This window comes from Zalophus californianus, chromosome 6 (assembly GCF_009762305.2).
Source record: "Zalophus californianus isolate mZalCal1 chromosome 6, mZalCal1.pri.v2, whole genome shotgun sequence".
In the NCBI taxonomy this organism is placed as follows: Eukaryota; Metazoa; Chordata; class Mammalia; order Carnivora; family Otariidae; genus Zalophus; species Zalophus californianus.
Window position 1 is genome coordinate 143,731,706 of NC_045600.1, and position 16,256 is coordinate 143,747,961.

General features: G+C 41.6%; 1 protein-coding gene across 4 annotated transcripts in view; it reads left to right on the plus strand.

Annotated features, from left to right (window-relative positions):
• Positions 1-16,256, plus strand: part of EFL1 (elongation factor like GTPase 1) — a 118,645-nt gene that overhangs the window by 46,960 nt on the left and 55,429 nt on the right. For all 4 annotated transcript variants that reach the window (XM_027571620.2, XM_027571623.2, XM_027571622.2 and 1 more), the window contains one exon: positions 5-143. In XM_027571620.2, the coding sequence (XP_027427421.1) occupies positions 5-143 (139 nt within the window). The remainder of the gene's footprint in view (positions 1-4; positions 144-16,256) is intronic.

A 16,256-nucleotide genomic window follows, 5' to 3' on the forward strand; every position in this document is an offset into this window, starting at 1 on the left:
CCAGGTGCCATTAGGCTTCTCCGCTCCACTCGATGACCTTCCCCCGGTCCCCCACATGGCGTGCTGCACCCTAGAAAACCTGTATCTTCTGATGGGCAGGGAGCTGGAAGGCCTAGAGGAGGTACCTCCAGGAAATGTGCTAGGTAAGGCGGCACTGTGCCCCATATCTCCATACCTGCACTCTGTTCTCAGAGCTCACCCAACACATGAACTCTTAGAAGGAAATGACTTTGATCTCTTTTAGTGTGGTTATTTTTTTTCTGGTGTCCTTAGATTTTAACATACCACCTTTGAGCAATTAGCATGTGGATCGGTAACTTGCTGTGAGTTACAGTAGTTCTGTTTTAAAAAGCACTGCTTAAGTAATTTGCGAATGCTCTGTTTTAAGTGGGGGTGCCATTTGGTTGGGAGCAAGAAGGGGAATTCCTGCTCACATAAAAGTCTGATGAGTGAGACACTTCGGTTCTAAATTACTGGAAACTATTCTGATGTGAATTCTGATGTGATTTCTTCCAATATTTTTAACCCATTGAATGTTGCTTTACCAGTAGTAATCAGCTTACGTCCATAAATACTGTTTGTCAACCCCATAATGTTTATTGGCTTCTGCTTCTGTGTGCAGAATTCACTTTTTGAGGTCCTTAATGCAACCCGGGAAGTCTCAGATTGAGGAATTGCATTTGGAGCATCACAGGAACCCCGTGTGTGCTATGGGATGCCGTATCCCCTGTACTGCCGGTTTCTGAACCCTTAGGGTGTTTGTCAGCTCTAAAGCTATTTCTTGGGTGATTGCTTGGGCTGGGAATTCTCTTTATGTTTTCGAGAAATGGTCTAGACTACTGGTCCAGAACAGCTAATGATTTGTTTGGATTTTGTGAACCTGAGTCCAAGAAATTTGCCTAAGCATTTTGCCACTCCCTCACAGATATCCATTCTTTTTTTTAGTTTATAATTCTTTTTATTTTTTATTTTTTGGTGGAGAGCCATGGAATTAGTAGAATTCCTAGCTTTTCATCACTGTTACCCATTCTCTTCCATTCCTTTAACAAATGCCATTGAACCTTGACAGTTGATAGAACTCTGAGCTGCCATAGCCAACAAAATACTTTATCAGGAAGGACATGGGAGTGAAGAATGGAAAATACTCTAGTTTTGGTTATAAGATTACTGTTTTGCTCAGACTCAGTCCACTTTGTTTCTTAAATGGAAGGTAAGGCAGAACATCTCTAAGGTCAACCCTCAAGTGAAAGAGAAGGCGTTTGTAGAGTGAAAGGTTTTTGTCCTGTTTCCTCCAACTAAGACCAGTGTTGGCAGTCTTTCCCCGGTAGAGGCTGGGGACTTGACAAGCAATGGTTTCTGGATCTCCACGTGCTGTCCAGGGCTGAGATTCTGCAGTTTATAAGGAGGAAAACCATCTGTCTTTCATCTGCCACCCAGGGCAGCCCTCTGCCCACCATCTGCTGCAGGAGACCTTTGTAAGCTGTCTTCCTCTTGGAGAAAAGAGGTGTGCCTTCATTTCCGTTTACTGCTATCTCAAAATAATGGTGGGGTGCTTGGTAGGAGCTGGGGTGATGGTGCAGGTGATGAAATGTTTGTTCACCAAATTTAGCTGTCTAGAAACAACACAGATGGACACACCACTTCGGGACTAAGTGGACGGAAGAGGAAAGCCAGATTTATTTTGCATAGGAGTTAGGTTGTGTTTAGCTGCAGGTAACCAAAAACCAACTGCGGAGTTTTGAATTTCACTCAACAGGAAGCTGGAGGATAGATAGTCCAGGGCTGGAGTGATGGCTCTCCTGCGACCTCAGGGGGCCGGTTCCTTCTGTCTGATTGTTTGCAGTGCTCAGCGTACGGCCTTTGCCCCCAGGGAACCACGACAGCTTTGGGACCTCCAGGAATCTCACGCACAGTCCTGGCAAGAAGAGGGCACAAGGGCCAAAGGGCTTCTCACAGCACTTCTGTTTTCATTTGGGAAGAAATGCTCACTTAGTGACGTCTCTCTCTGTATTCTCATTGTTTGTGACTTCTGTCACATGGCCAGCCCTAGTTGCAGGAGAGGCGAGGGACGGCCTCTGCAGGTAAGGCAAGGGATCCTGGGTTGTGAGGAGCCTTCAACTGGCCGATCCACACTGCCAGCCGCGTTCCTCCCGCCCAGGCCTGGCCCTGCCTGGGGCCCTGCTGGCGATTCTGTTTCTTCATGTTAAGGAGGAAGATAGTCCACGAGGAGGATTACGAATGTAACCTTGAAGGGGTGGGAATCCAGCCAACCACTTTGATTTGCCTTTTGAATTGAAACTAACATAATTGTTTTCCTTTTATTAATCCAGATCCAATTGAGCCCCATGCAGGACTGGAAAACATAAGTATACCAAAATTCTGGTCATAGTTTTGCCACTAACTAGTTGTATGGCCTCGGGCTGGCTGTGTAACCTTTCTGGACTTCAGCTTCCCCAAATGATTTGGACTAGAGCAGTGATTGCTAACATTTCTTGTGGTAAAAATAGAATAGCCACTTTAAAATTTTTTTTTAAGGAAGACTCTTTGTTTTTTTAAGGAAGACTCCCGAAGACTCTCAGGACTTCTTTTATTATATTTATCACATACTGTTATATTTATCATACATTCTAAACTTTAAGGATGGAATATTAAATAGCATCATATGGAGGACATTTTATTGCTATAGCTATAAAATGTACACAAAATTATATTTTGTACATTTTGTTTTAAGATATGAATGGAATTGAAGTTTCAAGTTGCCATCATATTATGGTGGGTTGACATTTCAGTGATGATGGAGCGAGGTAAAAATTCTTAGTACTTGTGTCATGAAGGTCTCTCATGGATTATGTCAGTTTTTCACTGGTAGAAAAAAATCCTAAACTAGAGGATCTCTCAGGTCCCTTCCAGGTTTAACTTTTCAGGCTTGTGCTTCTTAGAGAAAAAAATGTTATTTCAAGTAATTAGGATATTTCCCTTTCTAGTGTCCATTGAGGGGCAGTGAATTTCTGATAAGGTTACTTGGATGGGTTGATAACCCATTTAAGTGGCTGCATGGGGACATCTTGAACCTCGTTACCAGCACTAGAGTCAGGACAACACTTTCAGGCAAATTCCACTTGTTTGTTGATTAAAAACGTGGAGCACCTGTCTCAGGAGCAGCAGTTTCATAAGCCGGGTGTTTAATAAGGAACTTCCCAAAGCTAGGAGTGCGTTTCCAGCAGCGGAGAGGAGCAGGCTGGGGGAACGGCACCCCCGCCACCAGGTTGCCCCGTGAGTTGCCCCAGAGCAGGCACGCAGCCCAGCTGGGTTTTGTATGCTTGTCGGTTTGTCTTCTTGGGGAGATTTGAAGTTAAAAAAAAGTAAGATGATGGCTGAATCCGGTCGAATTGATGTACACGTTCCACTTATTGTTGCTGCGTAACAAAGCACCGAAGCCTGGCGCCTTAAAACAAAGACGGCTTGTAGTTTTTCATGAGTCTGCGGTTTGGGCATGGTTTGGGGGGACACCTGGTCTCTGTGCCTCGTGGTGTCGGCTGGGGAGCGCCGGGCCTGGGTGCCGGACTTAGAGGAGGCTCCTTTCACTTCCTCGTGGGGAGGCTGCTGCTGGCTAGCTGGGGGTGGGACTGGGGCCTGAACACGTGGCTTCCCCATAGGGCGGCTTGGTGTCCTCCCAGTGCGGTGCTGGGCTCTGCAGGGCAGCATCCAGGAGGACGAGCCCGGAGAAACTCTGTCAGCTTTAGGACCTAGCCTCCCCTGGCTCCGACCTCACTCCGTAGCAGAAGTGAGTCACCACGACCGGCCCGTATTTGGAGGGAGGAGATGGACTCCACCTTTTGATGGAAGACATGTCAAAGAACTTCTGAACGTGTTTTAAAATGACCACACCATGAACCATAGATAATTTCTTGTTTTCTCTTCTATTTTAGCAGGCCCATGACAGGACACATATTACAAATTAAGACATAACAGAGTTTATAGCAATCAGGGCAGGCCTATAAATCCTGTCTATTTTGCTCTTGTTAATTTAGAGAAAAGGTTGTAATTCCTGTTTAATAAGAACATAATAGAGAATGATATGACTGATACCCATGTGCTTTTCATCAGTGATGATGCCGAGTCGGATTGATCAAATGCAGATGAAAATTTCTGTTGGAGAAGGAAATGAAAACTTCTATGGCATTTTTTTAACAAGTCAGTGCATATAGGCAAAGTCCAAAGGAAAGTTCCTTTATTGGCACTTGGAAGATGTAGAGTTCACATTTGAACTCTGTTATAACTCACTTGGAGAACTTACATTGACTGATAAGTGTGGAATAGAGTTTGTGGTCTGGAAATAGTTGATTTAAAGTTTAAAATCATTTAATTCCAACCTGATGTTTAAAAAGCTCCGATAGATGGGACCAGAGAGACCTCCCCGTGTTTAACACACAATAGCCCTTTGTTCAGCCCCTACCAAGAACGTCTCTAAAAATAAACGTTTGCTACAGGCTCCTATTAAAATGTGAGGGGAAATTGAATTAGGATTCCAAATCTTTAGCCTTTTCTTATACACTTTCAGAACTCTTCCATGTGTTTAAGTCTTTAACGTTTCAAGGCCATATTATAAGAGGAAACGTGATACTCCTCTTTTCACAACAGGAGGAAAATAACATTAATTAGCTTTTTTCTGAGCTGGTTTTAGTTCTGCCACGGTGGGTTGCTGGGTGATGGAAGTCAGTGGAGATTGAATGAAGGGTGTGTGTGTGTCCGTCTGCCCGTCTGTCTGTCCTTAGTCGTGTGGGGAACTTGAGGAGTCAGAACCTTTGGCATTACGCGCAGATTTGATTCTGTGTTGCCAAGGAAATCTCAACAGTTTGTGACTCTTAAGTCTTAGTGGTACATTGAATTCACTTACTAGTGAATTTCTTTTCTCTTTTTTTTTTGTAGGTTTTTTTTATTATGTCATATGAATTTCTTTTAAAAATACACCTTATCAACATTTTACTTGGAATCTATTTTAATCAGTAAATAGTAGCCTTATTAGTCAATTCCTAGGATTAATTTTCAGCTGGTTTTAATAATTTTTTTTTACAGATGATAGTGATTTTATTGTGTCCTTATAATGTGCCTTGTTTCTTATTTTTAAATTGCCTATAGAAATATGATAGGTGCTCATTACAGCTGTTCTGTTATGTCTGGTTCCTTCCTAACTTTAATGAAAACACTTGTTTTAGCTTCGGGTTTACTGCTGCCGGTTGTTCATATCTCTAATATGTCATGCTAGCAAAGTATGCTGCTTTTTTTTTTAAACCAGGATAGATACTGAATTTTATTTATGTGTTCCCAGCATCTAAGACAAAGTTATAGAGCATTTCTGCTTGCTGTAATTGATATCATGGATTATATTTAATTATTTCCTGATTATTCAGTTGTCCTTCCATTCCCTAGAAGGAAAGAAAAAAAAAAAACAGCACTTAATCATTGCACATTCTTGTGGTACACCATCGGTTCTATTTACTAGCATTTTGTCCAGATTTCTCTTGGATACTAAGTAAGTTGGCCTTTATTTTCTTGGTATTTCCAAAATGGGGAAGCGTCCTCTCTTCCACCCTCGAGAGCTGGGCTGTGTAATGGTAGCCACTGGCCATATGTGCTTATTTACATAGGCTGGGACCAAACAGCATTAAAAGTTGACTCCGTCAGATGCGCTAGTCACATTTCAAGTGCTCAGTAACCACGCGTCCCTAGTGGCTGCCATACTGGGACAGTGCTGTTCTAGGGAAATTTCTATAGGCTGTGATAATTACCTTCTCTTTGAAAGTTTGGAAACAGTTCACTTGTAAAATCATCTGGGCTAGAGACAGAAAATGTTTGATTCTTTCGATCTGGTTTATTGTCTTTCTCAATTCTCAGTTTCTGTTTTCTTGCTTTGTTCTTTATTATGTAAGTTTGTCTATTTTATTTTGATGTTATAGTTCTTCTTTATGAATGCTGTTATGTTTTAAGTACTCTTTAAAAGATAATTTTCAGTATCGTGTAGGCCATAATATAGGTACATTTGAGAAATGCAGGATAGGCTGAGTAAGAGTTCTCTCTTCCCGTAGGGGTGACCACCACTCTCTTTATATGCACATATGAGCATATTGTTTCTTAAATTGTGGTACAAAATATAATAATGTAAAATTTACCATCTTAACCATGTTTAAGTATACAGCTGAGTAGTATATATTTAATACAAAAATAATCATGTTTCCTGTGTTTTCTAACCTGTACGTATTTCCCCTAGAGATGATCTCTTCTCTTATATTTAGAGCTTTTTGTTTCAGTACATTTGCTGTAACTCCCAGGACAGTGTTAAATGGTGGTGCAGTAGTGGGGTCTCATTCCTGACGTTGTAGGAATTCTTACAGACGTTATTCTGGATTATATAGGAGATTTGATCTGCGTGGTCTTTATAACAATACAGTGACTACAACGACTGATTCTATTTACTAGATTAATTTTTTAAATGCAGATAGATGTTGACTTTTATCAAATGGTCTTTTCCATACCTTTCAGGCAATAGATGTTCTTTCTTTTTTGAGCCATTTTATGCCATGAATCTCAGTAACACATTTCTTAATATCAATGAGTCACATATTCCTGGAGTAAGCAACTGTTGAATGTATTTCAGTATGTTAATAGAGCAATGAATTCAATTTGTTGGTGGCTTTTTATGTAATGTGTTTATAAGTTTGGCTGATCTGCATTTTTTATATACATATTTATTTTATATTCATGAATTATAGGTAACAGCATTCCACTGGCTACGTGAAATGAATAACAAATTAGGGACAGTTTTCACTGTTTCTGTTTTATGGGACAGTTTAAATGGCACTAGAATTTTCTGGTCCTTAAGCAATTTGATATTAACACCCATGAAACCAACTCTACCTGGTTGGTTGTCAAGGTTGTGATTTGTTAGTTTTATCAATTGTTATTCTCCCTTTCAGTTGTTTTTTTTTTTTTTTTTTTTTTTTTTTTTTTTTACTCTTCCTTACGTTGATTTTGGTACTTCATGCTGTCGTAGGGAATCATGCATTTCAGATTGGTTATTTAGTTCATTTGAATGGATACTAGTATCGATATTGATTATAATAATGACATGAAAAATGAGCATCTGTTAGTGCTTACTGTGTGCTGGGAACTTCTGTGTATTTATGGGTAAGTATCTGATTTCCTCCCTGCCAAGTGAAACAGATGCATTTTACAAATGGGAAAACTGAGGCTTGTGAAGGTTGTAATCATCTATAGAGCAAGCTGAGAGGTTTGTCTCCCTCTGTACCCATGTTATTTCACCTTCTTTGTTTCTATGTTAATGTTTTTTTCTTTTTTCCTTTTCTCTTCATCAGTCTTACTTGGTTGTTTGTTACATTGTATTTTTACTTCTATCATTAATCGATTCCTCATCTATTACAGGTTCTTAATACATTAATTTAGCATCCTTAAGAAGCCTTACCTCCTATATATCATATATTGCTTTATTTCACTTATTTGTTTAGAAGAATTGGTTCACTTTTTTTCTATTTTTCAAATGAATGTGTTTATGGCCTGAATCTTCATATAACCTTGTCTGGATTTCTTTAGAGTTTTATACATTGTTTTCTTTATCATTGTGTTTTTCTGTGTACCTCCCAACCAGAGGACTGCAGCCGCACATTAGAAATGCAGCAAGCTGTGGGTCCTTTCAGCCCTCACAGCGCCACCCGGCCTATGGCCACTTGTCTGTGGCCTCACACGGAATTGTTAGCATATGGTTTCGCAAAATGCTTATTACATCAGTTAAGGTGTGACTGTTCATCCTTTTTTCACCGAATGAAGTAACCGGTTGTAACTATATAACTTCTTTTGAAGATTATTACAGGTTTGTAACCTAAGAATTGTCTGTTAATAAGCTCATTGCCTCTCTAGACATTATGCGAGAACAAAGGATTATTTGATGGGGATTTTCTTCCCCACCATCTTGAAAGAGGACATTTCCTTTTTTTATTGTTAAATGGCACTGACAAGATAGCAGATTTGACCTTCTTGGTATTTTTAATGCATGACAGAATGGGGAAATCATTTGACTTTTGTAAATGGTTTAATGAAGGTTGGGAAGATGTCCTTGATGATTGATACTATAGTCTTCTTGTTGACAAGGTGAAATTTGATTTTTTTCCAGTAGACAATCAACTGATTGTCACAAAGCCCGAAAAATACGCTCTCTTATACCCCTAAATTGAATATGTGACTCCGAGATGCAACAGCTCCACTTGTAGGTATATATATCAGAGAAGCTTTTAAGTCTGCTCTAAACAAGGAGACAGGTACGAGGATGTTCATAATAGCACTGTTTATGGTGGCAAAAAAAAAAAAAAAAATTGGTAACTGTCTAAATATCCATGGACAGCAGAATGGATGGGTAAATTATGGCGCAGTCATACTCAGGAAGAATATTATACCCGAATGAAAGTGAATGACTCCACAACACTGAACGTATTGGCTGGGGTCAGGCTCACAAATACAGTGGATTTAAACAACAAACGAGTTGCCAAGCATTTATATAGAGGTTAAAAACACATAAATACTGTGTATTGTTGAGGGACAGATCCATATATAATAAATAATGCAGGGAAAGGTAAACTGCAAGTTCAAGGTAGTAGCTCCTTGGAGAGATGATTCGGTTGAGGAGGGAGGAGTACCCTAATATGGGGAATGTCTTCTTTCTTCAGATGACTAGTGGGCCTGTAGTGTCTGTTCTGTTTTTCTTTTTGAGCTTTTCATATCTTGAATGTCTTCTCATATATTTTTGAATTAGGAGGAAAGATGGTGTTAATATCTTTACTTGACGTCATTGGTGCTGCCTTATAGAACTTGTCCCCTGAGGACTGAGTTGCGAAATGGGAAGTGTATGGGTTGGGGATAGGGTACTCTGGGTTACATTCCACTGAGCAGTTTTTAGCTTTGTAGCCTTAGGTGGGGTGCTTAACCTCTCTGATCCTTAGTTCCATCTTGCAGATGAGGATAACAGAAGGCTCTGGGATGGTGGCCTTTATTTTGTTTCTAAAAATATCAAAGGGAAAAATGTTAATTAAGTAACGAGGTTATTACCATTGATTTCCATGGGAAATATTAATTGACTGGCAAAAGTCACACATATAAAGAAAATAAATCCTAAGTGAAGCACTTAATTATGAAGACCTAAAGAACATTTTTCTAATCTGTCATTTATTTAAAGCAGTTCTTTTATCTAATGAAAAAGTCCAGGTAGGCCATCATAAACGTTTTGGTGCTTCCCTTGTTGTAGTGAAGCCCATCTGAAAAATGTCTTCCAGCAGGATATGTAGAAAAGAAATTAGATGTTCTGGCTGTGACTGAAACTACTTCTTTACTCTCTGTCTTATTCCTAGTTACTCAGAAAGAGTCGACGCTTCTCTTAGCTTCTCCAAGAGAAAGCTCCAGGTAGCAGAGATGTTAGGGAGTTGGTTTTCCAGAGAGGCAAGGCAGAAGGGCTGAATCCTTGAAGCTACTGAATGGTCAGCATTGATGTTGGAGCTCCACTCCCAGCTTTAGATCGGAGCCTGACTCCAGATGTAGGCGTTTGGGAGGGGGAGAGGCTATGTCTTGCAGGTTGAGAGAGGTCAAGAATTTTCTACTGAGAAGCATGTGTGCAAGCTTGAACACAGAACGCAGAAGGAACTGATTCTTCCCTGAGAGGCCAGGCCATGTTTTGTCCATGAGCTGTGTGCGGTAGATTCAGTTAAGATTTGAATTCTTTATTTCTTTTTTTTTTTCAAGAAGTTATTAACTATTAAGATGAGTATATATTCTTCTGAAATAATATTCTGACAAAAATAGTGATTCATAAATACCAAGCATTCCACAGGATTGCAGTATAATTTGTTTCCTTAAAATAAAAAGAAATATATGAATTTTTTAAGCTGTCATCTGCCAGGGAACTCCTTAGACCTCTGTAATTGTATTAAGAGCCACGGGAGCTGAAAGCACCTGGGTTCTGCCCTGGAATAAAACAGGACTGTGGCCTTTTTCCAGTTTTGTAGATGGGGCAGGAGAGTCACTTTACCTTTTGCTAGAGAAGGAAGTTTCTGTCCGTTTGTAGCTGGGTACTTAGCTTCTTCCATCCTAGCTCTTGACACCAGCTGGTTTGAGAGAAGAATCCCTTAAGGGGAAGACGTTTCTTTAGAATAGTAGACACATCTTCTTTTCATTATAAATATTCTGGAATTTCATGGCTGAGAGCAGAATCTCCTCTTGGTCTGAACATTTCTCATTAAAGGGTATCAGGACAGTAACCTTTTTTATTTTTTAATGTGATAAGATCTTGCAGGACCCCAGAGCCAAGGAGATGTTATCACTTGGAAGGTCTTTGTTTCTCTCCTGCAGTACACTGAGATGAATCGCTTCTTCCTCCCCTCGGTGTGACCCAGGTATCTGGGAGGCTCACTGCTACATCCTGGGCTGAGAAGCAGGAGGCTGCTTGATGTTAGAGAAGCAGAGAGATTCTGAGTCTCAGCTCTTTCTCTTTGCCTTGGTCCAGCCATGCGGATAGCACTGTCCTCCGCTCTGTAAGGCCACTGTTGCCCCCAGGAGCTGTTTGAATCCTTTCCTGGATTGTGAGCTGAGGGTGCTCCCCCGGCAGGGCAGGACCCCACTGCCTCATGGTCTAGAGAGCTTGTCTGTCCCTACTTGTTATTTGTGTGGTATTCTCAGAGGCGTGATGTTGAGAGACTCGGCTCCGCTGACACTTTCCTGCCTTTCTTCTCCATTCACCGTCTTCTCTACCAGATCCTTTGTACTCTTTCTTATATTGCTTTTTGGATGTTTCATGTTCTGTAAATCCCGTGTGCTCATTTAAGCTCTTCTAGGGCAGGGGACTACAGCTTACCTGTAACTACATACTCAGGTTTGGTTTTTTTTCCCAGATGCACAGTCATGTGCCAGCATGGTTTATGAAATAAACCTTACCTACCCCTGAGTTTTACTGCCACTTCTGTCGTTAAATTTCCACTAATACTGTAGTCTGTTATTGGGCTCTGTTTTCTGTTCTGATGTATTTGCCATTCTGTGTTGTTTGGTTTTGATGGTTTCAACGACTCTTTGTTAATCTCATTTTATCACTTTTTTTCAATAAGTTTTTGGCTGTTCTTGGACATTTATTCTTCCATGTGAACTTGAGATCATTTTATTTCATTCCAGTACATTAAATATTTATATTAAGACATTTTATTTACAAAAGTGAATCATGGGGGCTCCTGAGTGGCTCAGTTGGTTAAACGTCTCCCTTCAGCCGAGGTCATGGTCCCGGGGTCCTGGGATCAAGTCCCGCATCTCGCTCCCTCCTCAGCGGGGAGTCTGCTTTCTCCCTCTGCCCCTGCTTTCTCTCTCTCTCAATCACTCTCTCTCAAATAAATAAAATCTAAAAATGAATCATGATCACTTTTACTATAAAACTCAATAATATAGAAAAATAGGTAAATTACATTCATAGGGTTGATGATTGTAGGTGTTACCAGTGTAATGTTTTCTTCCAATCTTCTAGCTGTAAGTACACCTGCTCCTATAAAAGGAACTCATTTTATTTGTGTGAATTTATAAGTTCATTTGGGGAGAATTGACATCTTTGTCCTCTTGAGCCTTTTCTAGTAACATGGAGCTAAGGAAGGGGCTGTGATTTATACCCAGCACTGCATTGTATCGGTTTCCTAACTTTATTACCAAATCATATAAACAATTAAAATCATATCAGTACTGGCCTCTTCAGATAAGAAGCCCTTTCCATTTTTACACAGGGTCTTGTGTTGTGGGCCCCAGGCCTACTTGTCTCAAACTGAGCCAGCTGCCAGTTGCCAGAATTAGTCTTTCTGCCCCAGGGTCTTACCTGAAACAGGGACTTCTGGATATTGCTGAGGTCCAGTATCTCTTATGTTTAACTTCTGGGGAGAAGAGTTTCTCTCCTAGTGGCACAAGTTAATTCTAGTATGCCTGGGTGACCTGTAATCTAGTTCCATTTTTCAAAGTTTAGATTTGGATTGGACCAAGCATTTGGATGAGACCTTTTTCTGTGTTGACATCGATTTTCCATACTTTTTACCTTTCTTTGGACATTTCACTTGAGGTTTGGGTTGGAGGGATTTGGGGAAGGGAGGAAGGGGTATCAGGGTCTCTGATAAGTCTTTCTTTCTCAGGATCCAGAGTCTCTCAAAAGAAAAATAAGATACATTTTTTTTTTTGATGTGTAGTGAACTATTTGCTCTGAAAAGATAAACCTTTGCTTATTTTCGTAGACTATAATCATTCTCTTACATTCACGCATTTCGTGTTTGCTATACATCTGACTCTGTATTAGGTTAGATTTTTCATGCTGGGTGCTTACATTAATCTTCCAAATTATTTATAGAGCTTTCACAGTTTTGCTCCCAAACTAAACAGCCCTGGGTTTGTTGGTTGAGACCTCTGGCAAGTTGGCCATGTCTATGGACCCGAATCTATGGATCTGTATCCAAATAAAATAAGGTTGTGTCAGGTGATGTCTTACGGCCTTTGCTTCTCTCTTAGCTGCTTTTCCATGAGCCATCCCCACTGTCCTAGAACTGGGTTTTCCATCCGTTTCAGTTGCTTTGCTGGGCGCAGTATTCTCTTTGCTCTCCTCTCTCTCTCTGTGGATTGCTCTAGGTAACATTCAGAAAGCCAGAGGTCCAGGTGCCATTTGGCAGACAAGTTAGGGACCTCCCCCCCCCCCCGGCCCCCGAGAGCTCTTCTTATCATAACCAAGCGCTTTAAAAGGCAGCCTTCATCCTGGTTGGATGCACAAGGACTGGGCCCCAAGAGGTCCAGAATGGCTTTCTCGGACTTGAGCCAAGTCAGAAGCATTGACACCTTCTCTGACCCTTATTTACACCAGCGTTGATATCTGGCTGAGGCTGAGTGGGTTACGTCTGCTCTCCCGAAGCCGTCCATCCATCCTGGGACCGGAGCTGGTTGTTCCGGCTCCAGCAGGGGCCGCAGCTGCAGCGAGCTACGCACAAGGGGGCAGCCTTTCCATGGATTTCCATCCTGCGTTAGGCCAGAGGAACAAGGCGGGTGTCTGAGCGCGCGCCTGAGCCCCTACTCGGCCAGAGCCCGCATGCGAAACTTGTGACTGTTAACTGTGTTTATAAAAAGTACCAAGCGGTCGGGTGAAGGGTGTGTGCGTGCGGAGTAGGTTCTGTGCTGCGTTGGACTGAAGGGTGTGAACACAAGCGGCATGTGTCTGTGTGGGGGCTGTAAACGGTGCGCTGTTGCCCAGCCCCGGGTCCTGCACATGGTGGGCAGGGATTTTTTTATTAATGGAGGTTTAGAGATATCTGAGTCATTAAAATAGCAAAGTTGATTGTAGTTGCAGCTTGCTGTTGGAGCCTGAGGACCAATTTCATAGCTGTCACTGAAATTCATTTTGGTGCCTGCTCACTCTTGCTTTCTTGCTTTCTTTCTCTTGCCCTTCCACCTCTCTTCCAGATACCAAAGGCATCGTTTCAGTTGTATATTTTTTTTCTCCTTTTTTCCTCTTCATTTTACAAATTGAGTTATGACTCCTTAGGTTGTTTCTACTTGGAAGAAGCATTATTACGAAAATATATGCTGGTTAGTAGGCAATGAAGCAGAATAGAAAACCTCACTAATATCCTGATCTCCCGTGCAATTAGCAGCATATCGTCCCTGGTTTTGTTTTATGTCTCCCAGATGACTGTTTGTTAATTTACAGCAGCTCGGCACATGAATGCATTGACGGTCATATTTCAAAGGATTTGGGTCTGCCAGTTCCAGCGCACATTTGAAGCAAGAGTTGCTTTTCCTTCACTGTTGGAGCTAAATGCATCTTACTATTTGACTCTGTAAAAGCAGCAAGAAATCAGATATGCTTTGAAAATCAAAGACAAAGCCCCTCTCCCCTGGGGGTGGGAGTAAGATAAGGGCTTTTATTTCTTTCAGGTTTCTACAGAAGCAGCAATTAGTAGATTTATTGCAGAATAGTTGTTTCTCTTCAAAGCCACGAGCCTTCAGTTTTTTCAAAATGACCACTGTCATTTCATTTTCTAAACAGTTTATATTTGCATATCTTTTGGTAATTGATACACAGAGATGCCCCATTTATAAATGTACATGAACGATGTCTCAAGCAACTTAACTAGCATTTACTGAGCACCTACTGCATGCCAGATTTCATTTATGTTTGCTTATGGAAGTAGTAAATTTATCATCTTTGTTTTGCCGATGAGAAAATGGAGACGGGGAAGTTGGACTTAGGACAAATAACACTGTCCCAGCCACCCCTTTTTAGCTGGATTTTGTTTCCTGTACAGTTGTGTAGCTGAGATTATTTTAAATCCTTCCACCAGGTTCTCCTCCCTCCCTCTGATTTTGGCCATGCAAAAATGCTGTGATTTGTGACATTCTGCCTGTGGAGTCCTTGAACTTCATCCTTCTGTAGTCTAGTCCTTTTATAAAAGAGGAATCTGAGACTCAGAGAGACTTAGTCTTTTCTGAGCTTGGTTGAGGAGACTTGAAACTGGGATCCAGTCTTTCCTTTTATAAGGGAGAAAACTGTAGGGAAGGACAGGAGGGGAAGTAGCCTGGCTCCTCTAAAAGGGAGAAGAGAGAAGCTGACCAATGAGAATTTGTCAGTTTTACCTAGTTTAGAAAGAGGCACCGTATACAGAGGTGAGCTAGTGAGACTCCCGTCCCCAGGGAGCAGTATTTTCTAGTGGCCCCTTATACTTCCTCCCAGCAGCCTAGACTTGCTTTGTGTGCATGCCTCATAGACCCTTCGCTGTCTGTCTGCTTCCCCCTCCTCAGACCCTGTGCTTCTGCTCTCACCACTCCTGAATACATTAGGATTGTTAAGAATTTATTTTTATTGAGACATAATTAACATATAACATAGTCTAAATTTAAGGTGTACATTGTGTTTGAATTATTTATATATTGCAACATGATTGCCACTGTAACATTAGCTTATGTCTTTATCACATTACATAATTAATCATTTCTGTGGTGGGAACATGTAGTTTTGAAGTTTATAATACCATTTTGTTTCTGGAATCACGGTACTTGCATTAGATCTGCAGGGCATATTTATCCGCTAGTTTCAAGTCTGTACCCATCAACAGCATCGCCCCTAGATTCTGCCAGCCCCCAGCCTCTGGTAACCAGCATTTTACTGTCTCTGAGTTTGGCGTTTTCAGATTCCGTATATAAGTGAGCTCATTCATGCAGTGTTTGTCTTTCCCTGTCTGACTTATCTCAGCATATCTTATCCATGTTACGGCAAATGGCAGGGTTTCCTTCTTTCTTACAGCTGAATAATATTCTGTTATTATCCCATTATAATATTACATACACACACACACACACACACACACACACACACACACACACACACACACACACACACACACACACACACACACACACACACACACACACACACACACACACACACACACGCTTTCCACAACTTCTTTGTCCGTTCACCCGTTGATGGGCACTTAGGTTGTTTCCATGTCTTATAATGTGAATAATGCTGCAGTGAACATGGGGGTGTAGATACGTCCTTGAGATCCTGTTTTCATTTCCTCTGGCTATGTACCCAGAAGCAGGACCAGCGAGTCAGATGGTAGCTCCATTCGTGTTCTTTGAGGACTCTACATGTTTCTCCCCAGCGGCTGCACGGTGTGCATTCCCACCAGCAGTGTGCACAGCAGGGCTTTGCTCCCTGCTCGTGTCAGCACAGGCTGTCTTCTCTCCTGCTGTTCCTTTTCTCCGTGCTGCCTGGTGAGTGCAGACATGAAACCCAGCTCAAATGCCCCCCTCTCTGAAGCCTTCTCCAGGTGCTCCGGGAGATACATCCTTTGAGTTCCTATACCGCTTTAATACATCTGTCTTAGAACATTTGTTTCTTGGGCCTGTCACCCAGAGGGGGTGCATTTCCAGGGCACAGTGTGGGTGTGGGTGAGTGGACAGACACGTGTGTACTCCCCTCCAGGTGCTCCTTCCAAGCACAGGGATGGAATGGAATTTTGAGCCAGTGGAAGAAGAGAGTCTGGAAATCCTAGGACATATTGTTACAGTCATTCTTTGGTTTGCTGGCATTCCTTCTGGTGTATATATGGGAAAACTGAGGTACCACAGATCAGAAAGGGAGAGTGGATGGAGGGGTGCCTGGGTGGCTCAGTCGGTTAAGCGTCTGCCTTTGG